Source organism: Myotis lucifugus, unplaced genomic scaffold (genome assembly GCF_000147115.1).
Source record: "Myotis lucifugus unplaced genomic scaffold, Myoluc2.0 scaffold_124, whole genome shotgun sequence".
Lineage (NCBI taxonomy): Eukaryota > Metazoa > Chordata > Mammalia > Chiroptera > Vespertilionidae > Myotis > Myotis lucifugus.
In genome coordinates, this window is record NW_005871172.1 from 2,959,543 (window position 1) to 2,987,196 (window position 27,654).

Sequence of the window (27,654 nt, forward strand, 5' to 3'; positions counted from 1 at the left end):
ATACACATACGGTATACTCAGAATGCTAGTGTTGAGTAAGTGTACCTAAAGAATAGATTTTAGATATAAAGCAACATTTTTTATTTGTAGTTCTATTGTTAATTTGAAGCAAGTAATTCATGGTCACTTAAGTAGCAGCTTTCATTGTTGCTGCTGTTGTTAAAACCTCTCCCCTTGACACTTATTTTAAAGAAACCAGTATTTATTATATTTTTTATAAGTTGAAAAGGTATTTTTTGATCAGGTGAAATAAAAGAATCAAATAACATTATAAAAATTTGCAATAAATATTGAAAGAGGATGGATTGTCATGAGAATGTATCATTATGGGTATTTTTAAAGGGGGTGATATAGCACTTGCTATAAATATTCATTTGTTCTTAAATGTAGAAATATTCAGTGCTTAGGTGATTTTATGCCCATTTATGCTAGAAGGAACAAAAGAAACTTTAAAAACTGAAAGCATAAACATAATTGAACCACCCACTTAAAAGAGAAATTGGAATAGATGTTTTCCAAGGGAGAACATGCTTTCTGTGTAAAAAGGGCTAGTGTAACAAGAAGTCATCTATTCTTGATTTCTTTAGACAGCTAGAGCTTTGTGCCTTGTCTAGTTTCTGCGTTTTAAGAGCTTGTTCTGTGTAGCAGAAATAATACAATAAATGGGTTTAACCACATTTGTCTCAGCTAGACAGTCTGCTTTGTCAGAGATTGCTGGTACAACATAAACAAATTATGTGTGTATAGTGCTTTTCAATGAAAGCCTATCTAACAGAGCTGAGATTGTATTTCAGCAGCTGTAGATTTAATCTCCTACCTGTCAGTTAAAACAGGCATTTCCTGAACCAGATAAGGACTGATTGTAGAGGAGGGAAGTAGTCACAGCTGGACAAGGACCTATTGTTATTGGCTGATAATTTCTATGTAGATTCAATTTCTTATTCTACCATGGAACCTATAATCATAGTGCAGTTGTAAAGGAGCGAATCTGACCTTTTTAATAGTTAAATTAAGAAGAGTTAAAGAGACTCAAAGCTGGACTTTGTGTCATTCATATTTGGGAACTGTCATGTGGAGCTCAAAGGAAATGTCTATAGGTTTGATCATCATGGTTCTAGATCACTGTGGATGAGCTAATAGGGTAATGCAAATATACCTGTTCACAAATTTGTAATTACATTTGTAGGGATTCAAGTTGTAATTCAAACTAAAGTAAAAAATTAAGTATATGGATAAATACTTTACCATGTGAGTAACATGTCATGGGACATATCTTTTTATTTGCTTTTTTTGGGGGGGGGAATGGAGGTAGGGGTTTCCTTTCTTTCTCTTACCCATAGAAATTTACAAAATTAAATTGAACTTTATCAAAATTTGTGGTGTTGGTTTGGGGAAAATATCTCTCTACATTTGGTTAAGTTATTATAATATTTTTCTGAGTTCCATGTGTTCCAGGTCATGAATGGGCACACTGATAGGCTGGTCCTTGCATTTATACTAACTTGGTCAACAGCCTACATCCACAACTCTTCAATGTTCAGTTTAAATTTCAATTTTTAGTTTTTATAGCAATTTCCATTTTTCAAAGAGCTTTTTACATATATCACTTGATATTTATAAAATATTTGGAAGGTAAGTATAACACTGGGGTTTGGAGGTGATATTTGCTGAAGTGTAAAGGACAGAATGGGCAGTAATCAGGTCAAAATTGTGGATATAAAAGACAGCACTAAAATTTTTAAAGCCAGCATTAACCTTGCTTGCTTCCTTCCTCCCTCTTCTTCTTTCTTTGCTTTCTTTATCTTTCCTTTCATATTTTTATTTTCTTCCCTCTCTTATCTTCACTTCTCTTCCTTTTTCTTAACATATTGTAATTAGGGCAAAGTTACTACTACTTTGTTTTTGTTTTTTTTTGGTGGTGGTACAGAAGATTGGCTAAGATTTTATATTGTGCTTACCTTAAATCTAAGCCAATCATCAAGGACTATGTAATAGTGTGTTTTAGATGGAGTATGGTAAAAATTAATATCTTAATATAAAGGATAAAGAAATATTCAAATTTCTAACTAGGATTTCTTGCTTTAAGAATGTTTGGAAAATTCAGTATATTCATTTTCCATTTTGAATTCTGGTTTGTTTATTTTTCTATTGACCTGACTGGGCCAGTAGACCCTTCCATTTATTTTTGGGTTTGAGTTTCTATTCCCTTTCAGCTGTGATTGCATGAGTTATTCCTAATCATTCTTATTTTAAAAATTAATTTATTTTAATTTTAAAAGTTAACTTATTTTCCAACTACAGATGACATACATTATTATGGTGAACAACATAGTAATTACACATTTCTATACCTTAGGATAAGTCTAGTAATCATCTGCTCGTCTTAAATAATGCGGTTGACCTGTTCTTTGTAACAGCAGAGTATCATGAGAGGTGAATTGCTGCAGCATCTGACTCTATTGTAAATTCCAGTTTCATTTGGCAGATATGACATTAGTCTCAAATGCCAAAAAAACTAGAGAAGTTTAAATTAGCTAGTGTTTGAGCCGGTTTATGTATATATTAAATTTTCTACTGTTCTGATCTTTACTAAAAGTTGATTTTTTTCCATAGGAAAGTTGGCAAAGTAACTTGAATTATTTTAAATACTCCTGTTTTCCCCCACAGAGACTGGATTAAGGATTTACATTTTCAGTTTCTTCAGTAGGCTTCTCAGCTGCCTAAAATTTTATTAAAAGACATAGTATTTGGGGAAGAGAATTACAGGGAGGCCGCAGTAGCCTCTTAGATTTTATTATCTTACTAGAGGCCCGGTGCACAAAATTCGTGCACTGGGGGGGGGGGGGGTGTCCCTCAGCCCAGCCTGCACCCTCTTCAATTTGGGACCCCTTGGGGGATGTCTGACTGCCGGTCGGACATCCTCTCACAATCCAGTACTGCTGGCTCCCAACCACTTGCCTGCCTGCCTGCCTGATTGCCCCTAACCGCTTCTGCCTGCCAGCCTGATCACCTCCTAACCATTCCCCTGCCAGCCTGATCACCTCCTAACCATTCCCCTGCCAGCCTGATTGATGCCTAACTGCTCCCCTGCCAGCCAGATCGCCCCCAACTGCCCTTCCCTGCCAGCCTGGTCGCCCCCAACTGCCCTCCCCTGCAGGCCTGGTCCCCCCCAACTGCCCTCCCTTGCCAGCCAATCACCCCTAACTGCCCTCCCCTCCCGGCCTAGTCATCCCTAACTGCCCACCCCTGCAGGCCTGGTCCCCCCCAACTGCCTTCCCCTGCTGGCCCAGTCACCCCTAACTGCCCTCCCCTGCTGGCCATCTTGTGGAGGCCATCTTTTGACCACATGGGGGAGGCCATCTTGTGCAAGGGTGTGACGGTCAATTTGCATATCACCTCTATTATATAGGATGCTCTTCTTCCCTATAGACATGAAAAAGTACCAGTGTTTGAAAGTGATGTGTGTGCTTCTTGTCTCATATGGAATCACTGGACAGGTCATGTTTTTAATCAGTCAGTTAATCAATTAGTTAATCAGTCAGATAATTATTTTTTGCCTTTCATATTTGCAGGCACTGTCCTAGTATCCATTAAGAATCTGTCTGCAAGATGTTTTCTTCTACTTTAGTAGAGAGGATATGTAAGATGGGAAAAGGCCATGATGATCCCACTTTTAGACTATTGAAGTAGTTTCTAAACTGGCCTCTCTGCTTTCATTCTTGCTCTAGTCAAGTCCATTTTCTTCCCAGCAACCAGAGCGATCTTTATGAACCTAAGTCAGGTCTCATGCCACTTCTCTCTCTTAAAACCCTGCAATGACTTTCCATCACACTCAGAATGAAATACACACTTTTTGCTGTGCTCTGCAAAACCCGGAGTGATCTCCTCTATGCCCTTTTCTCTCTCTCTCTCTCTCTCTCTCTCTCTCTCTCTCTCTCTCTCTCTCCCCCCCCCCCCCCATCTTTGCTTTTCCTGTGCTGGCCTTACCAACTCACCCAAGTTACTGCTGCATTGGGTCCTTTGCACTCACATGCCCTCTGCCTGAGTTGCTTTTTTCTCAGATAGTTCCATGTAGCATTTTCTTAGATCATTCAACCCTGCGCTATATTATCTAACCAAAATAACCCCCTCCATTCCCTACGGTTACCTCCCACTTTCCACCATATACCCCTCATACTCTATCTATCTCTATCTCTATCTCTATCTCTATCTCTATCTCTAATCTCTATCTCTCTATCTCTAGCTCTACCCCTCATACTCTATCTCTATTCTTCATAGTATCTGTTATCAACTGGTATTTATTATACTTATATATTTGCTCATTATATACACATATATAGAGTGTCCCAAAATTCACACAAGATTTGCATTTTGCGTGAGCATTAACAACAACAACAAGAACAAAAAATAAAAGCCTAATTTTACTTGGTTTATTGAATCAGATTCTAATATCTGTTGCCCTTTGATTTCAATCCCTTCAATTTGATAAGCATTACCAAGTACCAATTATGGCCCAGGAGCAGGGACAATGAAGACCAATGAAGACCACAGCTTTGCGTATGTGCCAAAAAAGCTGTGGAGTCCATTTACCCGATGTGCTACTCCATACATAACCCTATACTGTATACTTTATGAATCAAAAAATAATTTACAATTTTTAATTATAAACCTGTGTTTTCTATCAAAATTACTTCTTGCGTGAATTTTGGGACACCCTATATATATATATATGTGTGTGTGTGTGTGTGTGTGTGTGTGTGTGTGTGTGTGTAATATATATGTACATACATATACACCTGCATATATATCTACATTCATTTGTATATTGTCTGTCTTTCCTAAGAGTTAATGGTAGGGAATTTTATCTGCTTTTATGTCCCCAATGCTTAGAATAGTGGCAAATATTGAAATGAAAACCGCTAAATAATTCAACACAGTATGTGCAATGTAAATTTTGACAGGAAGGAAGAACTTTATACTTCTTCATAGAATTGAATTTAAACTGAATTTGAGCTGAACCATGAATGGTAGGTCAGGTTTGGAAAGGCAAAAAAGAGAGGAAATATCATTCTAAGTGGTGTGAACAAAGACTTAGAAGCTATCTATAATAATAAAAGCATAATATGCTAATTAGACTGGATGTCCTTCTGGACGTCCTTCCAGATGACCTTCCGGATGAAGCCAGGGCTGCAAGGGAAGCCCGAGTCCTGGGTGTCTGCCAGCAGCCAGAGGGAAGCCTGGGTTCCAGGTGCCAGAGGGAAACCAGTCCTGGCAGCCAGGGGAAGGAAGGCCTATTCTTTCATTCTTTCATGAATTTTGTGCATTGGGCCTCTAGTTGAAAATAAGAGGAGAAAGATGGTAAAAATAAATAAAAACATTTAAAAAAATAAACTATTTTCTAATTGCCCAGCTAGTTTGGCTCAGTGGTTGAGTGTCAACCCATGAACCAAGAGGTTATGGTTCAATTCCCGATTAGTGCACATGCTTGGGTTGACAGCTCGATCTTCAGTAGGGGTCATACAGGAGGCAGCCGATTGATGTTTCTCTCTCTACCCCTCTCCCTTCCTCTCTCTCTAAAATCAATAAATATATATTAAAAATAATTTTAAAAACTATCTTCAAATAAATGAATACAATCGATTTTTGTATTTTCATACTGACTTTTGTATTTTCAAAGTCAGACCATGGCATGCTAAAAGAAAAGAATACTATGATGAAGTATCTTGGAGGAGATGTTTATTTCCATTGCCTCAATTTGAAGATTATTAGTGATGAAAGTACTTCAAATTGATTCAGAAGATTTAGATTTAACAAAATCACCAGAGTTGTTGTGGCTTAGTTTTTGAACAACATAGAACAAAAATTCTTTAATGTATTTATGTAACAAGTATTCTTGAGTCCCTACTCTGTGTAAGAGAGACTTTTACTAAGCCCTGAGGAGGTACAAAGTCTGCCTTAAAGTTGCTTGTGCATAACTTTAACAAGTCCTGTAGTCAAAGATGTAAACCTGCATTTCTGGAGGAGGAATTTAATAATTGAACTCTGGTCATTGCTAACAGAATAAGCTTGTGTAAAATACTTCAGGGGTAAAAGCCAGATTGCCTTCATTACAGGTCAAAAGTTTACAAAAGGTTTATATCTGAATTTGGTTGTTACAAAGAAAGGAATGCTACATTCTTCACAAATGTTACCATCTTTATACCACATTTATGCAAAATTAAAAAAATTAATTTCCATCTTGGCAAAACACTTTGACCATTGTGTATTTAATGGGGTTTCCATTTGAGAACAACAATCATTAGTCTCTAATATGTTTCATACTTCTGTGGAAATAAGACAGGGTAGAATAAGAAACATTCATCTTCACTAGTCTTTGGAAATATCCAAAGTAATTGACTAGCTCAGTCTTCTGTGATGGCCTGGTGACCACTAACTGTGACTATTTGCATAATAGTCAACTCTTCACTTCTGTAGTGATAACTGTTTGTATCTGATTAAAATTAAGACTGTTTTAGTTCTCTTGACTTTTCCAGAAGTTGCAAAAATTGAGATTTGCTGTTCTGCTTTAACCAAACAAATGCACACATGGGGATAACAATATGCTGAGTTTATGCAGATTTTACAGCACGAATCTGAATAAAATACCCACTAATAGATCCTTAAGGAGTAATAAACACACATGAATTTTCCTTAGTTGCACTTTAAAGTGATTTTAACATACTACTAGACCTTAACAATAATATTTAATTGACAAGATTATGCATTTGTATGGATTGAAAAGGTAGTAGATATCTAATTCCAAATGAATCATAAATTTTACTTTTGCATAACATGTTTTATTAATTTCTTTATGGCCAGGATATTCTACTTCCCTCCTGGTGAGCGTTTCTTAAAACACAGTAAGATAATTTAAACACATTAATTAACATTTATCATCCATTTTATAAAGTAATCTGACTTTTGTCCTCATAAATACTCTCAAAAATTTTCGGAGCTAAAGACCATAGGAAGACTATGGAAAGACACCTAATGGAATTTTTGTTATAATTTAGTTTAGTTTTGTTTTTTAAAGCAAATCTTTCCTTTCTCTGTTGACCCTATTCCAAAGTAAGCTTACAAACTGATAATTTATACTACTGTGTAAGTGAAAACAAACCTAACCCCACTACCTGATAAAATAAGGCTATGGACTTCTCCAAGGTAGCTTTATAGTCCTAGTGCCTAGCATGGTACTGAGCGGATAGGGCTTGGTGCTCAGTAAATGGATGTTGAATATTTGAATGAAGACAAGCACTACTGACTTCTCTTATGTATTAACTGTTTCTTGGGAGCCTAAGAGGTCATTGTATATGTGTGGAGTTCTTTATTTCAGTGAGTAAGAGAACAAATAAGTAAGAGATACTGAGGTACGATTACGCTAATGCTAAACCTATGTCCTTTTCTTTGAGAATTCAATATTTAAACGTACAAATAAATGAGAGAGACTATAATGATGTTTGATTACTAATGATTCTGGTAGGTTAATGAGATATTTACCCATTAGAAAATGCAAATAGAAGGAATGTATACAGTATGTTGAGAATATGAAAAAAGGAGTTACCACAAAGGTCAGGATTGGTTCTTTCAGGGCTAACATTTCTCTCTGAATATAAACCTAAAGAAGATTTTTTAAAAATGTGTACTACTATCCTAATAGATGAAATCACTGTGCTCTTACTGTCAATGGTTATTTCCCTCCTGTGTAACCAAGGAAGGGAACTGGGAAGTGCTAGACTGTGAAGCTGATTTGAAGTAGCTATCTTAAAGACCAGTCCAGTAAAAAGCATTGCTTTTGTTTGCATGTATTACTCTTGGAAGTAAGGGTAGAGACATAGTAAAGCTGGGGACAAGATGTGTCTTTTCCCATTCCCCCTGTGACCATTTTAGGTTTTCTATTATGTATATTTAATAAGTAAACTACTGGAATGATTTTCCCTTTTTCCTTTAAATTAAATTTTCACTGAAGTATATAATATACATACATAAAAATATGTATCATAAATGTAAAGTTAGCTCTAATATTCAAACTAAAACATATGACTGAAAGATTAAGGCCTGAGTTTTTTAAATGATGCCTTTAAACTGTAATATCTTGAGTTTATCCTACCTTTTCAGGGGTTTTCTTGTTCCTTTAGTGAGGATCTTGAGAAAAGTGGTGGCAGCAGCATGCAAGTTCTAGGAAGAAATTGCATATTAAAGGGCATATTAAAGGGCAATGATAACAATGGTAACAAAGTAGTATATTATCCTTTATCCTTGTTCGGGTTGGGGGAGTTGGGGAGGGAGAGAGAGGGAGAGAGAGAGAGGGAGGGAGGGAGGGGGAGAGAGAGAGAGAGAGAGAGAGAGAGAGAAGAGAGAGAGAGAATGAATCCTGCTATCAACAAACAAAATCACACAAAGCAGGACCCTCATCTAGGTGCAGTTACATTATTTGTACAATGTATATTTATTGGATTGGATGCTGGTGGGAAACATCTGAGAAGATGGGACTCTGTCTTCTCAAATATTTTTAAAAAGCTGTGTCCTAGAATTGTTCCTGATGAAATTTCGGTTTGATTGTCCTCCTGCTAGAGCTAACTAGATTCTCTGGGAAGCAGGGATTTGCTCTCCTCCATTAGCTGCAGCAGCCAGAGGTTTGCTAAATAAGACAAATGAAAAACAAACAAGGTGATATCAAGATGTATTTAAGTCATTCTTTATTTTCTTCTGAAATGAGAGCAGCTACAGTTTTGCATCTTTTGCAGCTGCATTAACAATACTAACCTATGGAAACTAGTGCTTAGAAAACCTGTGCTTAGGCCCTAGGTGGTTCTCAGATGGATCAATTGAAGCAAAATGCCTAGTATGTTTTTAGCCCTATGATAAGAGCAGGGAGGAAATATAAATGGCACAGGCCATTCAGGACACTCACTTTACCTGGAGTGAGATGATTAGTGGACTGAAACAATTAGTGAACACTAGGGTAGGACGTATATAATATAAGGTTCCTTTGTGTACTTCACACAGGTCAACCACGAGAAGTTCAGTGTGTTGACCAACTGCATTATGCTTTCTAAGGCAGGCCAAAGAAGAGTCTCAACATATTAGACAGATTTTAACAACAACAACAAAAAGTTTAAAATGAAAAGTGTTTATAGTTAAGGCACTATTTATCCTATCAAATGAGACCTTTTCCTTCCTGACTCTACAGAAGAGCTCAGCATGCACTTTTAGACAGTCAGAAGACACCTTCCTGACCTTGAAGGCTTTTAATGTAAGCTTTCTGGGGCCTTTATTTCTTTCACTGTAGACACTGAGGCTTTTATAGTGGTAACACTTTACACAAATGACTCAGCTATTCTTTGCAATAAAGAATATGGCCTTTAAATAATTCCCTTCCCTTCCCACCTTTTCTGTCTGTATTCTCCGCCTCTTCCTCTCTGACCACTCTTTCTCACTCCCTATTTTCTATCTCTGTCTTTCCCTCCTTCTGTCATGATTTATAAACATTGGATACACTTCTTCCGACAGATTAAAACAGCTTGCTCCAATGAAACCCCATGAGGAATGATATTCTAGAAATAAAGCATGAAAAAGATCTTCATTTGCTCACTGGCTTTCACTCACTAATAAACATTAATATTCTTATGATTTTCAACACAAATTCTTGTTTCCCATCACTAAAAAAGTTAGGTAATCTTCATGAAAGAGAAAACGAGTCCCCCTGAGTGTGTTTGCATATTAGCACGTAGCCAGGTCTCTGCCAAGTCGCTCTCTGACTGACTGCTGCAGATGCTCTTTCTCAAGTATTCTGAGTCATATCTTTAGTGCAAGTCTTCAGGGACAAACAATAGCACCTGTTCCTCACAAGATATCAGGCCAGTTAGCCCATTCATGTATCTTTAATGAAGCTCTGGGGCAGATGGCAAAAAATGGCATCATCAACAACTTAGCACAGAGAAAACAAAGGGGATGAGTGTTGATGCAACAATTCTGTTTTAGAAACAGGAAGAGACAGAACCTAAGTGTTTCACGTGCATCTGCCGCTGTCTGCATTGTCTGAACGACATGAGGAACACCCAAGCAATTAAAATCCCCTGGCATGTACCCTATTTGATCAAGAATGTGTCTCCTTCCTTTCCAAAAGGGAGCTGCTTTGGTGAGGGACTGTGGAAGGTTAGAATTAATGGACAGATTTGGGGCGTGCACTGTGTTCCTTCCATGATGCACTGACTGAGCTTCACCTACGATGGGTTCCCAGTTTCTCATTAGTCATTCACATGACATATCCAGCCAGTTATTGCTGACTTCCAGAACAATAAAAATAATGCAGTTTCATACTCAGATATATTTTTGTCCACATCAAGTTTCACTCTTTGTCTTAACAAAATCTGTTTTACTCCTTTATCTACAGGATAATTACCAAGTATCTGTGAATTTGTGCTAAGGGAAAGATACCCTTTCAAGCGAAAAGGATGCTATTTTGAATTTTTGATAACGTCTTGGAAAATACATGTGGAAACTGGTCATTCTTTGATGCAGCAAGGGGAATTCTATTATTTTTTTATTCTTTAGTAAACTATTTTTGGAGGTTGCTGTTTCCAGTGTGAGTGCCTTTCCTGGCATGTCACTAGATGGGAAAATATGATGGTGGGAAGGAAAAGGAAAGGCAGGCTTACATTCTTCAGAGCAAGGTGGGGGCTTTTCTGTATCTTCAAAAGTCTTTATCTGCCTTAAGCACTAACACTCAGCCAGTGAACTTAATTCAGCTTCCATAGGAGGAAAGTACTCCAGGTGCTTATGTGTTTTTGTGTAGCCACCAAGCCCTCTTATCTCTCCCCGCTAACTTGCCCTTGTTTTCTATTCCCCACCTTCAAGCAATAATCTTCTAGTAAGTACAATGAATGGACAGCTATGAAAGGGGGAAATTATTGCTTTAATTTATACTTCACACTTATATTAAAGCCATGAACCGCTAAGACAGGGTCACCTTCTGATATACGCATTGTTTGGTGACTTGTGTATTGTGCAAACATTATAAAGTGTAGTTACACAAACCTAGATGGTATAGCCTACTACTGTAGTTGTAAGTGCTATACTTTTATACACCTGGCAGCTCAGTAGGTTTGTTTACACCAGCATCAAAACAAGCATGTGAATAATTTGTTGCTGTAGACATTACAATGACTACGGTGTCACTAGGCTGTTAGGAATTTTCCTGCTCTATTATAATTGTTGTTATGCAACACATGACTATTTGCACCGGTGAGTTGTACTGGTGAGTTTTCTATAACAGATGGTGGTTGGAAGTATTCATAGACCTCCATTACCCTTACTAATTTTTAAGACAGATGATTCCTTTAAAGTAGTATCACACTGGGGAAATCTGGATAATATTGTTGGATTATATCAAGGTCAATACCCTAGTTGTGTATTATAGTTTTTCAAGATGCTACTATTGGAGGAAAATGGGTAAAGGGTACATTGGGTTTCTGTGTATTATTTATTACAACTTTGTACAAATTACAATTATGTTTATAAAACTTCCAGTCAAATAATTGTTATCACAAAGAATTATATTCCTTATCTCAGTTAGGTTGGTTTAGTAAGAAATGACTTTAAATGGGACTTAAAAGTATAGACTTTGAGCTGGTTTTACCTGGGACTTGAATCCTGGCTCTACCACTTTTTAATTGACCAAAGTTACTTAAACTCTCACAGTTTTGTCTTCCTCATTAAGTGAATGAGAATAATAACAGTAAGTACACCATAGAATTTTGAAGATTAAATGAGATAGAGCATGTAAATCACTTTCCCTGTGCTGGACATATAGGAAACACTGGAAAGGACTAGCTGCTGTGATTATCATTACCACTACTGTTACTTCTGTAAATAGAGCTAGAAATGAGCTTTCTATCATCTCTCAGCCTAGTTTCTAACTGGCCACTGGATATTTCGGCTTGTGTTTAGTAAAGGGCACTTTGAATTTTCATATCATTGTTTTACTTAAAACAAGTTAAGGAAAATTTTATCATTTGGAGCTAAATGATCATTGCTAATGAATGTAATATAATAAATTATTGGAATTAGTTACAGTAGATTTATGATCAAATTGTCCTGGGCACAAAACGAGAGAGAAGACGAAAGAAACTGAAACTAAATAAATATAATAGCAATACTCCAACAATACACCTCTGAAACATACAATTGTTTTTAGTTGCAGGGCTCCAGATTTTTCCTACCGAAAGTGTGTACACATGTGGTTTCCCCTGTTTTCTATCACTGAAGTCCATGTGATGCAATGGAAAAAGCCCTGGACGGGATAATTAGCAGTTCTGGACTCTAGATCCAGCTTGGTCATCCAGTGTAAACCCAGGCTTGCATCTTTTATCTTCTCTAGTCACCTGGTTCCATGTGAGGTTTGATTTAGATTAGTGATTTTCAAAGAGTAGTCCCTGCACCAGCAGCACCAGCTTCACTTCACATGGGGATTTGTTAGAAAAATACACTCTTAGGCCCCTACCTCAAATCTACTGATTCAGAGACTTTGAGGGTGGGGTTGAGCAATCTGTGTTTTAGCAAGCCCTCCAGATTCTGATGCACACTAAAATTTGAGCATCACTGCTCTGGATTATTTTAGTCTACATTTTAGATAGTTGGATCCAACCCCAGAGTTTCTGATTCATAGGTCTGGGGTGGAGCCCCATAATTTGCTTTTTTAAAATTCTCAGGTATGGCTGATGCTGCTAGTTAGGGACCGTACTTGGAGAACTACTAGGTGAGATCAACTCTAAACTCTGTTCCACATCTGAGTCTACTATTACTATTGCTCTCCCTATGCCTTCTGTTCCCCTCCTTATTTACTTTGACCCTCGTTTTAATGAAACTGCCTCTGAGCTAATAGCATTGAAAATGTCTAACATTTCCTACCTTGTAGAGGGTGATGGACAGAAAGGAACTTCCCTGAACTATTACAGCTTATGTTAATATGAAACCCCTATAGCTCCTTGGCATTAAAAAGGACCCTAGATAGTTTACTTAGTTTTCTCATGTACATAGCTAGTTACAAAGGAAATATCTTCAGGCACCAAGATTCAAGAATTATTAAGGTCTGATGCCTAATTGCCATTGATCCCTTATGATCTGAAGAGCTTGGGCACCGTGAAAATAAAATTATGTTTTCCTCCTAAGATGCTGCTTAATGAATAATTACATCTTCAAATGATCCCAGTAATCCCACCTCTTCTTTTTCACGGGTTTCTAGATACTTGGGATGGGATAATGCTCTGTGAGGTGTGGTATCTGCCGAGAACATGACAAGCCTCAGCCTGCCAAACTGAATTATTTGGTTGGCTCATGTTTTCTTTTTTGAATTAGAATTATGCGTAAGATCCACTGTTTCTTCTTTTATCAGTAAATTGATAATTTTCTAGTACTGAATATTCAAACTATATCAAAAAGAGAGCAAAGACCTAATGCTTACTGAGTGCCTATTATGTGCCACTCACTGTGCCACAAGCATTACTTTCCTTGTCTTTTAATCCTCACAATAACCATGTAAGGTAGTATCACTAACTTTGCTTTTTACGTGACAGAATAGACTCAGGAAGGTTAAATGAGTGTTCAAGATCACACAGCCAACAGAAGGGCAGTGTATAGATGTAAGCTCAGATTGTTTGGCAGTAAAGCCTTTGTAGGCAGAGTAGATAGTGAATAAATTATGTGTCGAATGGATGAAAGAATGACTAGATCGCATTATCTTCCTAATGTTGACTTTTAAACAACCATAGAATTATCAAGTTGCAAAGGGTGTATAGGTCATTATCTAATCAGGGTTTCAGTTTCACATGTCCTTTCAAGAATTTCTCACATGTAGGTGTGCAACCTTTACTTGACCACCTCTAGGGCAATGGCACACACACTCTCTTTTATCAGTGATTGTTGGATTACTCATTATTAGAAAATTCTTTGCATTAAACTTCCCTAAAATCTCTTTCTTTTGAATATAGTTCTGCCCATTGTAACGGCTCAGATTTAATCTGGTTCATCTTCCATATATCATTCCTTCAAACATTTGAATATAGCATATCTTTTCTATTCCAAGCTAAATGGCCTCCATTTTTTTCCAGCTATCACATAATAATAATAGCCATGGCTATTAAGGTGGCTCATTGGTTGGAGCATTGTCTCATGCACCAAACTTGCAGGTTTGATTCCTAGTCAAGGCACATGCCTAGGTTGTGGGTTCATTCCCTGGTGGGGTGTGTACGGGAGGCAATCAATTGGTGTTTTTTTTTTTATCACCTCTCTCTCTCTCTCTCTCTCTCTCTCTCTCTCTCTCTCTCTCAAACAGTGGAAGCATATCCTTGGGTGAGGATATAAATTAAACAAACAAATAAATAAAATGTAATAAATGTCTGTTAAATGACAGAAGGAAAGATTAAATAAATATGATACCTAGACTTCTCACTTTCTTGCTCCCCTTCTTTAGAGTGTGAAGCATCTGTGCTATGTGCTGGGAACGTGAGAGGACCATATTTCTAGGAGTAGATGAAATGATTTTCTTCTATATACTCTTGCACTGAACAATAGTCACCCACAAAGAATACCATGTTTTATTTTCTGACGTAGAACAGTGCCCTCAATGTTGACATCTCACATTTGCATCAGGTCACAATCAGCTGGAGTTGGAAGCAAACTTAGTGTTTTTCTTCAGGGTTAAAGGCAAGACCTGGGCACTAGGGGATCAGCTCCAATTTAAGCAGGCTAAGTTTGTACTCTAACGTACAAAACTTGGGCTTACCTCAGCTAAAATGGGAGAAATAGCTGCCTAAAGCTAGTTTCTTTCACGCCCCACTGGCAAGGTAGTAATTGCACAAAGACCTTTTTATTATAAGTTGATTTTCCTGAGAAATGAATTCAGAAAAATACTGTAAAGTGTTTATTTTTTGCCTGCCCTTTATTAACCCACATCATAGGGCTTTCCCTAGAGAAAAACTGTTGGTAAATGAAACCTCTTAGACCCACACAGAAGCATTTTGCACCATGTCCCTGGCTGTGGAGGGAACAAGGACAGGACAAGGCAAGTTAGTGCTATTTAAACAGGGTCACCAGCCAGTGTGTGGATTTCTGCCTGAAAAGAAGATTTAGGAATTTAAACAGGGGAAAGGTTTGGGGCTGGTAGAATTAGTGGTAACGGTTTATATCTTAAATAGAAATTAATGTAGCCTTTTTATGCTAGTAAGGAGGCCAAAAACCCCGTTTGAACTAAAAGATCATTTCTGTTAATACACCCTAGTTTTGATCTTTATATAACAAAAGTCCCGTAGTTCAACTTATAGAATCAGGCCCTGAAAGCCAGGACAAAACCTTCCTGTGATGCTCTCGAGAACCGGGGCAGCATGCCTGGAGGAAAGGAGGGAGCTGGGAAATTAAAGTGTGATTTCCACAGGCATGATTCTGTCATAGCTCTCACTTTCTTTATATGGAACACAAATACTGATATAGAGAGTGAAGATTTTCTATTTTGCATTTTTGTGCTCTTTGATACATTTATTGAGGTCAAATGAAATTTGATGTAGTAGGATTTATTATGAAATGCTCTCTGAATACAACTCCATAATTACTGAGCTACATGGTAGTGCATAAAGCTGTAAAACTGCTTAGCCAGACAAGCAATTTATATGTTACATCGAGGTGTGTATGGCAAAGAATATTAGTTTAATTGGGAGCCAAGATGTAGTAGCCTTAAATCTGAAGAGCTATATGTTTAACATAATGCAGTGAGGCTTTGAAATAAGATACCTAACTGGGGAGACACAGCTTTTGGAATACATAACAATTAGACATTATTTTCTGTCCAAGGATACTAAATACTGTTTTCAAAATAAAGCACAGAATGCAAAGCTGATGTAAGGGTAAAACCTTTAAACATTGTACAATGTAAGAAGCAACTTATTTCTTTGTTTTAAAAAAGGAAAGAAAATAAAGGAAAAATAAAGTTGAGATAAAAGAAAACCAGTGACTACAATTTAGTGGAAGCAGGGGTGAAGCAAATTCACAATGAGGTGATGTTCTTGCTGTGCTAATGGAATCTAAGAGAAGGGACTTGTGGAATGTGGCCCGACTTTTCTGAGGGAGCATATTTGGAATGAGGTTGGAGGTGGGTGGCTGTTTGGGTACCCACACACCACCAGGAGTGAAAAACAAATACTTCTTGGCGTACATTTGCTCTCTGTCTGATCATAGGCTCTCTTCTGTTTAGCAGGTTCAGGGTCACATGCCTCCGCTCATGATCCCAATTTTTCCACATGACCAGCGGACCCTGGCAGCAGCTGCTGCTGCCCAACAGGGATTCCTCTTCCCCCCTGGAATAACATACAAACCAGGTAAGTAGAGAGGAATTTAACATTCTTTTGGAAATGCTAAAATCCACATGTTTTTGCTTAGTAGTCACAACAAACACAGGAGCACATGAAAGAACTATGAGTACAAAGATCATGAAAGCTTATTTAAAAGTAAAATTAGAACTGGGAAGTTAATTGGGAAGGTGACATGTTAATAAAGTAATTGGTTGCTAAAAACTTTTACTTTCTCTTCTTCCACTTGATTTTTTTTTTTGTTCATAGATAAAATGCTACTTTCCTTGGGGGTGATTACACATTTTTATTAGCTCTGTCTCATACCTTTACTGTGAATAATTGTCTTTGGTTACCGATGCTTTCCTCCCCAAGAGCTTTTAAATTCTGGCTGAGTGGTCACGTACAGTATAAAATGTTGTTATTAGTTGTTGTATGATTTCTCTTGGAAGAAAAATTAAAACTGGATTGATTTAATTAACTTACCATTAATAGCTAAAATTCTTTTTGATGTTAGTCTAAATAATGAAACATTCAGTAGTATTTTCTCATTCATCTTGGAACCTCAAAAAACAGGTCACATAACCTTGCAGTGAAATATGTTTTGAGATGATTTAGCAAATGTTATGATTTTTCTTTATTCCTCTGAGTTTACTGGACTCCTAGGGAATTCAATTAGGGACACAGAATGGTTTGAAGGTTCTTTCAGAGCCTCCTTGTAAACAGGGCTTTAAATGTTTAAAGATATGTTGCCAAAGGAATCCAATGTAAGAAGATAGTCAAGTAAATAAAAGGCAACCTTAATTTCATTTGTGCATTCTTTGTAAGTGACCTCAGCTCAGAAGTAGTGACCTTGTTCTACTCATTAATAATTTCTGTGTCAAGTTCTTTTTAACATATTAACCTGCTTATATTAACCACCAAATCTGTGTGTAACAAATCTGAGTGCAGCAGTTTCTTTGTGTTTGGGGTTTACAAAGTGAACAAAGGTATTTTAATATGCTTAAAGCACTAATAAAATATAAATCACTCTACTAAAATGCTTGGTAAGAAAGTTTACTAAGTAGCATAAAAACAAACCTGGTGAATTTTGATAGTTATTTTAACTGTTTGTTGCTATTGATTACTCTTTTGCTCTTGGTCGAGTACACTCTTCCTTGTAAGGAAAGGTAAGATGTGTGTCAAAACTCAAAGGATTTAAAGAATAGAGATGTTAAGGGATTGGCTAATTTAAGGACTGACTTTGAAAATTCTTCAGATAAAAAAATGGCAATCCTTAGTATTAAAGGTTTCTGGGCACCTGAGTGAAAGACAGTTGTGGTATTCAGATTGCTAAAAATTGGTTTTTCTCGAGCAGAATTTTCAGAACAAGTTATATACCCTATGAAGTTGAGATTCATATTAAGGACAGGAGTATATTTTGTCAGAGAATATGTTTCTGTCAGTGCAGTGTTTCAGTCCTTCTCTGTTCTCTGTAAGTATTTCTGAACTGTTTCTTCATCTTGAGTATCTTTGGAATGTTGGTGTAAACTAAATTTACTGGTTTATCCTGATTCTGAGTTTGTCATCTCTCTACCAATCTTAGAATCCTTTTAAATGAACTATACGTGGAACTCTCTATTTAATTTCAGTGTTTTTAAATTTAAAACTCTCCACACTTCAAAATCAGGTATGAGCCTTACTTTCTACTAGACATAGATATCAACATAGTTAACATGTTGCCTAATTTTGTTAAAACAACGATGACATTTTTCATGAGGACAGATATTGTTATATAGTCAATGAAGTTGGACCATTTTTTAAAAGTCTTCTCATATAGCATCAATGAGATTATAATATGTAACTAAGAAGAACATAGAGATTTGGACAATATTGTACAGGCGTGAGTTACCTCCCTCGAACCGCATATGTGCAGCACAGTGTAGTGTTCTGGGGAAGCAAAGTTGTATTTGATTATTTTGGCTAAAGCGTTTTGGTTAAGGCAGGTCAGTAGATTTGGACATTAGGACAGTTTTTAATCCCAGGCAAGGCTGGTGATAAAAGTATTTTCTGGTGACTCCTAAGTTATGTCAGAGAAATTAATTAAGCAGAACTCTATATTCTTTAATTTGTTGGCTAATCTAGGCTTTACTGTATATAAAAATTATACTTAAAAAGATTTAAAGTTATATGTTCTTACACTATTAGTAGAGAAATTACATATTCAGGAGACTTAATCTATGCAGTGTTCTTGTCATTCACCTGAATTTGGGGAGGAGAATTCTGGACCAGAGTCTGAATTTGGACCAGAGTCTGGAGTAAGAAAACTTTTTTTGCTATAAACTGAGCTATGGTAATTTCACTTGAAATACACATGAGACAATGACTAAATTTTTAGAAGAGAGGAACTTTGTCACATATAAAAGCTGTGCAATGATCACATAACTTTATATTTTGATCCTCTAAGCAAGAGGCTGAGCAAACGCTACCTTGTTCTTCATAAATTACAAAATAAACTCTCTTTTTTCTCCTTTTCTACCTTCCCATAACCTAAAACAATTCCAGAGAGCTTATGCTGCCAGCTGATTGAATAATCGTCTTGATTGCTAGACAGCCAGGCCCTCCTTGGGGTGATATTCACAGTGGAAGTTGACTGTTTCTGAACCCATATTAGCACAGTCTAAACTAACATATTTAGGGCTCTGGGACTTGCCCTTCAGATGGTTTGCCCGTCGCTCTGGGCATTGCAGGGTTCCTGTGCACAGTGAGCAGCAAGCAAGCTCTCCCACCTCGCTGGCTTACTGAGGAGTGTTGCCCACAGGAATTGTGCATGTTGATGAACTTTCCCTGTATTCCTACTTTTCTGAGACTATTTTTCCTATCATGAACAGTTATTAGATCTTGTCAAATGCATCAATTGAGATGATCAAGTGGGGTTTTCCTCCTTTGTTCTATAAATATGATGTATTACACTGAGTCTTTTAGATGTTGAATCACTCTTGCATTCTTGGGATAAATATTACCTAGTCATAGTGAATAATACCTTTAATATGTTGTTGGATTCAATATGCTAATATTTTGTTGAGGAACTTTGTATCTATATTCATAAAGGATATTGGTCTGTTTTTTGTGTTTTTGTTTTCCTGTGATGTCTTTATCTGGATTTGGTATCAAGGTAATGTTGGTCTCATTACTGAATAGTTAGGAAGAGTTCTCTCTCTCTCTCTCTCTCTATCTCTTGTTGAAGACTTTGGGAAAGATTAGTGTTAATTTTTCTTGAATATTGAATAAAATTTACTGGTGAAGCCATCTGATTCAAGACTTATCTTTGTTGGGAGGTTTTGATTACTGATTCAATCTCTTTACCTGTTATAGTTATGTTGGTATTTTTTATTTTTTCTTGAATCCATTTAGGTAATTTGTATCTTTCAAGAATTTGTCTATTTCTTCTAGATTTTCTAATTTGTTGGTGTACAATTGTTATCTAATGCTTCTTTTTAATTCCTTTGTTTCATTTAGCATTTATTGAGCACCATTTATTTGTCTATAAACATAAATAATAAATTTTATATACTAGTAAATAAATGAAATAAGCATTTATATAAAATAATTATATAAATATAATATATATTCTAATTTAATTTTCATAAAAATTCTAAGATAAAAGTAGCATTATTTCTATTTTGTTAAAAGAAAAAAGAAAACAAAAGTCAAACAACCAAAGAACTTGTATTCATATACTAGTATTCATAACCCATGGACATAGACAATAGGGTAGTGAAGGCCTGGGGCAGGGGCAGGAAGGCTAGAATAGGTCAATGGGGGGAAAAGGGGTCAGATATAATACTTTCAACAATAAAGATTTAAAAATAAAAATAAAATAAAAGATGCTCCTTGAGAAAAAAGAAAATCAAACACATTGATTAACTTTTCTAAGCACTCCCATCTAGGAATTAGCAGAGATAGAATCCAGACTGGTTCTCTGATTTGATATTTTATGCTCTTGTGGACATGGTCTAAGTGTGGATGACATTAAGAAAAATCTGGTGTTTGCTTTTTCTGTAGGAAAAAATGTGATTTATATGTATGGGGTTAGCCAAATGACATCTTATAGAGCTGGGATTTCTACCGCTTCCAGAATTAAATCATAGGTGTGTAACCACTGTTGCTGGAATACTTGATTAAATCTATCTACTTGAAATTAAAGCATCTTAGTTTCTTCATATTAGTGTTCTAATTTTTAAATTAAAATGTTGCAGTCCAAGAAGAAAATATGTTCATCCATGTAAACTAACCTGGCTTCATGGAGATCATTTTAACTGTTCCTCCTTCATATATAGAGCCTATATATTGGTGAGCTAATATTAAGGCATAAACTGAGTGGTATTATAATTTCATTTCTTGCAATGGGGTGGATTTATATCAGTTCATCGACCCTCACTTATTTAATTGCTATTGTGACAAATTCCATGGATTTTTATATATTGGTCAGAGGAGTGGATGCATCTATGAAATAGGTAAAGAAATTAAGATTGATTCTTGATTCTTAGCTTCTTTGAAGGTATCAAAAACAATGCAGATAGCCTGGAAAGCATGGCTCAGTGGTTAAGTGTCGACCTATGAACCAGGAGTTTGTGGTTCAATTCCCTGGTCAGGGCACATCCCTGGGTTGCAGGCTTGATCCCCAGTGTGGGGCATGCAGGAGGCAGCCAATCAGTGATTCTCTCTCATCATTGATGTTTCTCTCTCTCTTTCCTTCTCCCTTCCTCTCTGAAATCAATAAAAACATATTTAAAAATAAACAAACAAACAACATGCAGATACTCTTAGGAAAACTCCTAAGACTCCTAAAACTCAAGACTCTTCTCATCATTGGTCTATTCCAGTGATGGTGAACCTATGACACGTGTGTCAGAGGTGACACGCGAACTCATTTTTTTGGTTGATATTTCTTTGTTAAATGGCATTTAAATATATAAAATAAATATCAAAAATATAACTCTTTGTTTTACTATGGTTGCAAATATCAAAAAATTTCTATATGTGACACGGCACCAGAGTTAAGTTAGGGTTTTTCAAAATGCTGACATGCCGAGCTCAAAAGGTTCGCCATCACTGGTCTATTATTTAATGAACAGAGAAGGAGCAGTTTTGCAGGAGAAATAAGAGCATGCTTGCCAATTTTTTTTGCCCAATTGTCCTCAGAACAGATGGAAGGTTTTATTCTATTTATAGAATTCTGAAAGTGTCACCCATTACCTGCTAACTTTTGCTGCGATGTGATGTTTCACAAAGATAAATTCAGATAGATTATGGCAATTTTTTAGAATATAGAGGAAGTGTAATATTTTGCTACTCTGAATACATACATCCAGGCAAGCTGCAAAGTGGTATGTCTAAGTCTACATTGATGATAGTGATTGAACTATTTCTATATTGTAGCAAGAATGACGATAGCTTATAAAAATGGAATCTATATATAAGTTATTTGGAAACTCAAGTAATTTGCCATAAACCTATGATGCCACCACAAATTAATCTGTGAGATAGTTAGGGTCGTGTAGTGAATTTTTCTTCTGTCTTGGAGTGTGTAGAGTAAGGTGTGAGACTTTGAGCCAATTAACTGAAGAATCTTTGAATCCTGTCTCCCAGTTTAATGTATCTTTCTTCTCTACTCCTCCCAAGCTCTTTAAATGATTTCCTCAATAGGTTAATATCTGAAGTGAATATCTCAGAAGACCACAACCATCCCAGTCCCTTGTCTTTCTGAAGAATCATACTAAATGGGCAGAATTTTACCTGTGGGATGACTCTTTAATGAAAGTGGAATTTCTATCTGAATTACACAAACTATGAGTATTCTTGTAGGAGGTAGACTGAGTCCTAGTTCCCCCTCCTCCTGTATTTAAGTCTTAATAAGTTTTGGCTTCATTTCAGTTTCCCTGAAAATTACACAATGTACTTTCTGTCATTCAGGGACTCTTGCTGTGGAGCTGCTTTGATTTCAAAGGAATGTTACCCAGTGTGACAAGTGAAACGAATGTTAGGCAAATGTCCCATAGGTTTTAAGTCCTGTTTCGTATTTGTACTGTAATCCTCAGGTAAAAATAGTCAGTTGGAAAATCTAGAAGGCTGGAGAGATGGATTTGCAGAATGGGCATTCTTTTCCAGACTATCTCTTGGAGGTTGTCTTCGTACACTAGAGGTGGCAGGAGCCAGAGTACGGCAGTGCCTAAAGCCAACCTGTTCCAACAGGCTTCATCTTCCTTTGTACAAATTTAAAAGAATGGGTGCTCACGCAAGCATTTCAAATCCAGAGACAAATTTGAAAAAAATTGCTACAACATGTTGACTGATTCCTTGCCAAGTCAGCCACTGAGAACTTTTTCTTGATCAACTCTTACACAGAGGAAACAAAAGGGGGTTGGGGAGAGCACGTAACTTTGTTATAAAAAATTAAACTTTCCAACACCCTATATCCCTCTCCCTCTTATATTTTCCTCTTCTACTTTTATAATCCCCCTCTTTCCTTCACCCTTATCTTCTCCCTCTCTTGACTTTTCCTTTTTCTCTCTCTTCTAATTATTTTATGTGATAATCTCTGTTGCTCTAATGTATTCATTTTTACTTTTAATATCGATACAATGATATGTTCTGGAGTAATAGCTTTGCAAAGATTATATTTAAACATACAGATTCAAACCAACAGCAAAGTTAGAAACGCTTTAAAAATAAGCTTGTCAGCAGTAGAAAGAGAGCTGTTTGTAGCCAGCAGGTGAGCTGGAGAGTACTACAGGGTGTGGTAGAGATAGTAATAAATTAACTAGCAAGCCAAAAACTATTAAAAAAAATCAGCTATTTCATAGCATAGAAGCATGACAGCTATGAAAAAAGGAGTGCCCCAGGGAATTCTTTTAGAGTTTGATTTTTTAAAATATGTTTGACATGAAAAATGTTTTAGTACAAATAAAGCAACTGGTATTAAACTTACAGAGAGGGGGGTTTTGTGGTTTAGAGTTAGTATGAATAATGCATGATATTTAAAGAAAGAATAGCTCTAAAATGTTCCGGGAGGCAGTCCATGTTGATAGTTGGAATGGTGATTTTTTCCACCCTATTTTTGAAGCATCATTAATTCAGCATCGTTTTGTGATTTTTTTAACATGATCAGATATCAACCAAAGAAATACTATTTGACTTAGATAGGAATATTCTTTCATCCGATAATTTAGTTTAAATATCAAGGAGATCAGTGGAATTATTTAAGCATAAAGCGACAGTCACTTACTATAAAAAATAATTTGGCCTAGTTAACTTTTTTAAAAAGCTCATGCAGCACTGCAAACCAAAATCAACCTCATGGAAGGGGAAAAACAAGATCAGATATTTTGAACATTACTCCATAGGAGACCAGCACAGCATAGTGCTAGTGAGTGCATTGTAGCAGCGCTCGTATGCAATCAGAAGCCAATTGTTACTGGACTGCACACGAGCACACACTGTGCTCAATGGTCTGATGAGGTATTATGGATATGATGCAAAGAGACTGTGCAGATCAGAAGCTAACAATTTGTTAAAAGTGAAAGTGACTTAACATGTACATTGGGCCAGCTGAGCAGCACTTCGTGTGGCAGGCAGGATGCGTCCCAGGGAAGCAGGGGCATCAGGAGGCTCCAGGTATTGGTGTCCATGCAGAAAAAAACAAAGAGGTTTCGTTGCTTTCCAGTTGACTACCGCTGTTACTGCGATTCTTTCTACACCGTCTCTTCATTATACATTCCGTTTTCAGTGTGGAAAAGTTCATGCAAAACAGCATGATTATTATAAATGTCAAAAATGTGTGAAGGAACAGCCTATTAAAATATAGCCTAGAAATAGCGCACGACACTGACTTTAAATGAGTGGCCGGAGCCCAAGCGATGCTCCATTTAATCACGGATATTGTGTGATTTGTCCACAAGTATTCATTTTGACCTCAGTTACCACGATCACAATACAGTCCTCAGTGCTTTCTCTTGGTCCCTCAGGTCGCTGCACACAGCCTGTGCTCTTAGGTCACCGTCGGCACCTCTGTCCCCCTATTTAGGAGAGGCCTGGAGTCAGAAACACGTTAGGATGTAGCACTGACCTCTGCTGAACCATGCTTAATATTTTCCGAACTTTAATGGAGATATTCCATGTAAAACATGTGGTTATGAAATCACATCATCAAGGAGGAAGTGATAAGTACCTAGAGTGCATGGTTCTGTACTAGGCTCCACAGAAGTTAATCCAGAAAAATAATGCGTCCACTCCCGTTGGGATACCAGGCATTTCACAGAATGTTGGCAGATAAGATGAGTTTCCCTCTCACTGCTATCAATGAAAGAAATTGCACTTTAAATTTTTTTCTCTATTTTTTTAATAAAGTATAGTTTAGGGTTATGGACAGTCAACAGATCACAATCTTTTTTGGGCTCTAACGCTCTGCCTTGCTTACCAAGCCAGTTTTCGTTGTTAATACAAAAGCCTTAATGCTTTCTTAGTGAACGGAGTGTCAGCCTGGCTTTAAGATATTTTTTTACCCTTAAAAAAATGATGTATTACAAGATTTGTAATGGAGTGAACATGCTTGAATTGCACATTAAATTTTTTTTAACATCACATTCATGTTTTGCCAGTTTGCCTACCAGCTATCTGTTAACAAAAAGTTCCAAGGCAGCACTGCAAGTCTGTGCCCAACGAAGCCTTTTGTTTCTGCAGATGTTTGAGCTTAGAGCAACGTTGTAAAGCTCAGGCAATCCCAGGGCCATGTTTGTACTTGTCTGCTGCGATTCCCTGTGCATTGTCTAAACCTGTACGCATTGTTCTTTCCGACAGGTGATAACTACCCCGTACAGTTCATTCCATCAACAATGGCAGCTGCTGCCGCTTCGGGCCTCAGCCCTTTACAGCTCCAGGTAAGTGCCAGAGGAAAATGTGGGATGCTCGCCAGTGCTCTAGTGGAAAACTGCTAACCAGCTGTATGCTAAATAATGGCCCGAATGTTAAATAATTTTTTAAGCATAGCCTAGGAGGATTAACACCTTATGTACTTGCCATACTGCAAATAGAAAAGTGCCAGTTTCAATATTTTTAAAGGAAAAATGACACGATGACTTAGGACTTTATATTCTCTATCAGGTGAGTTAATGGTTTGACAATTTCTTTATGGCTGGTTGTTATTGGCTGCATTAGCTTTCTCCTTGTCAAGTTTCCACCCATGTCTTAATTTATGTCAAATTAGCTTTTACATATAAGCATCAAAACAGAGAACAGTGTTGGATATTTTCCTTCTAGCAGCTCATAGAACAGGGGGTCGTCATTATTACCAAATTACTTTAGCTACTTAGTAAAATGTAAACATATTGCACCTGAGCATGCGTATCGTCACCTCATCCTCTTCCTCATTCCAGGTTGAAAGTCTGGGCATGGTGTCTGACCAAGTTCTTTACTTAAAAGCTAAACTTGGGGGAAAGTGTTTAGGAAGCTGAATGAAAAATCATCTGCACCTTGTCTTCACATTAAAATGAAGGGTGTACAGTAGGGTGAGGCAATCTTTACACCCTTCCAGTACTGCCTTTTAGTGGGAAATTGACTGTAAATGAGTATGCATTTTTAGCAAAAAGATAATATTAAAATAATGGTTAAACCTTCAGAATTTAAACATCTAAAAAGTATGATAACAACCAACTTTCATTTCAATACAGTGGAGAGTTTAAAGATAGTATTTTATTCTTATAATTTATTGTGATTATTTTTTATTTTTCTTAAATAATCTAGGAAATAGCACCTGGCTAGGCATTTTACTTTCTTCTTTGCTATTCCCTACATAACCTCAACATTAAAAAATGTACAAGTATTTTACCATGAAAAAAACATTATTTTGACCGTTTTCAATTGGGTCTTCAAGTAAGAATTTTTGCAAGACTTTGAGTGTTTATCCTAAGCCTCATCCAGAAAGCCTTGTTATGGACTGCCCAGCAGAACTAAAAGTTTTGCCTATAAGAGTGGCAACCCTACCTCTCTTCCAAGCCTCCCCCTTCCCCACTACTAACGCTGGAACTTGCTGAAATTGGTGAACTCTAAGAAAAGCCTCACTACCAGGAAACCTAATCTACTTCTCCTTTTTAGATAGCTATGCTATAGAGTGTACCCTTGAGTCAGAGGCAGGGATAAGAATCAGTCCCATTGTTTGATCTTAGAGCCGAGTTTCTGTGAAGGAGCATCTGGGTCCTAAACCTTCTACTTTCTATGCTTTGGTGTGGTCAGTACCCTGGGTGTAGAAATATGTGTTCTGTTTCATGAGTTCTGACAGTGTGTTTTGTCTTTTTTTTTTTTTTCTGAATACGCTACTAAACAGAAGGGTCATGTCTCCCACCCACAAATTAACCCAAGGCTAAAGGGCCTAAGTGACCGTTTTGGCAGGAGTTTGGACACCTTTGAACATGGTGGTGGCCACTCTTACAACCACAAACAGATTGAGGTATGAATACTTCCATTGGTGCTTCATTGGGTGGGGGACTGGATTGTTCAGTCATATTATAGGCTTTCTCAAAAGTGGCAAACACAAAACCTAAACACTACAAGATAATCATTTCCTACTTCTGATTCCTAAGGAGGCTCCTTTTTGCTCCTTTTCTTTCATAAAAAAAAAAAAGCAGATGTCGAACCAATGCCCCTGAATTAGGTTGTTTATTCCTGTATATGTATTTAGGCATTTTTTTTTATATTATGTGTGTTTTCAAACCATCTTTATTTTCTTTACTTATTATTACTTTTTTAAATGTATAGTGATGTATAATGTTAAAAAAACACTTAAACACTACAAAAATCTCATTTGACCACATAAAACTCTGTAAAGTTGATAGAATATGGTTCCACTTGTACAGATAAATAACAGAGGTTCAGAGAGGTCAAGTTTTTTAACCAAGGCTACAAAATATTCCTGAGTCAAAGTTTTTACCTAGGATTTTTTTTAACTCTACCTAATTCAGGTTTCTTAACTTAGTTTTCTCAGGCTGAAGTGGGGATGGGTGCCTGGGCCTGGCTGCTTGCTTTTTGCCCCATAAATTTTGATAGTATTCCTTTTGTATTTATCTTCCAGTAAAGCTCTTAGTTAGTTACTTAGTTTGTTTTTTGGTGTGTATGTGTGTGTGGTATTCTTACTACTTGGGAGAAGATGGCTTATATGTCTCTTTTGAAAACCAAGTCCTTTTCTTCTACAGGGATCTAGTTCTCTAATTTCATGCTTAATTCCTTTCCTATATCATTGGTGTTC

The 27,654-nt window shown here is 36.8% G+C and overlaps 1 protein-coding gene across 2 annotated transcripts in view; it reads left to right on the top strand.

Annotated features, from left to right (window-relative positions):
* The window catches only part of SOX6 (SRY-box 6), a 458,732-nt gene that overhangs the window by 317,228 nt on the left and 113,850 nt on the right, over positions 1-27,654 (top strand). For both annotated transcript variants that reach the window (XM_006093837.3, XM_023758148.1), the window contains exons 7-9: positions 16,286-16,406; positions 25,215-25,294; positions 26,737-26,859. In XM_006093837.3, the coding sequence (XP_006093899.1) occupies positions 16,286-16,406; positions 25,215-25,294; positions 26,737-26,859 (324 nt within the window). The remainder of the gene's footprint in view (positions 1-16,285; positions 16,407-25,214; positions 25,295-26,736; positions 26,860-27,654) is intronic.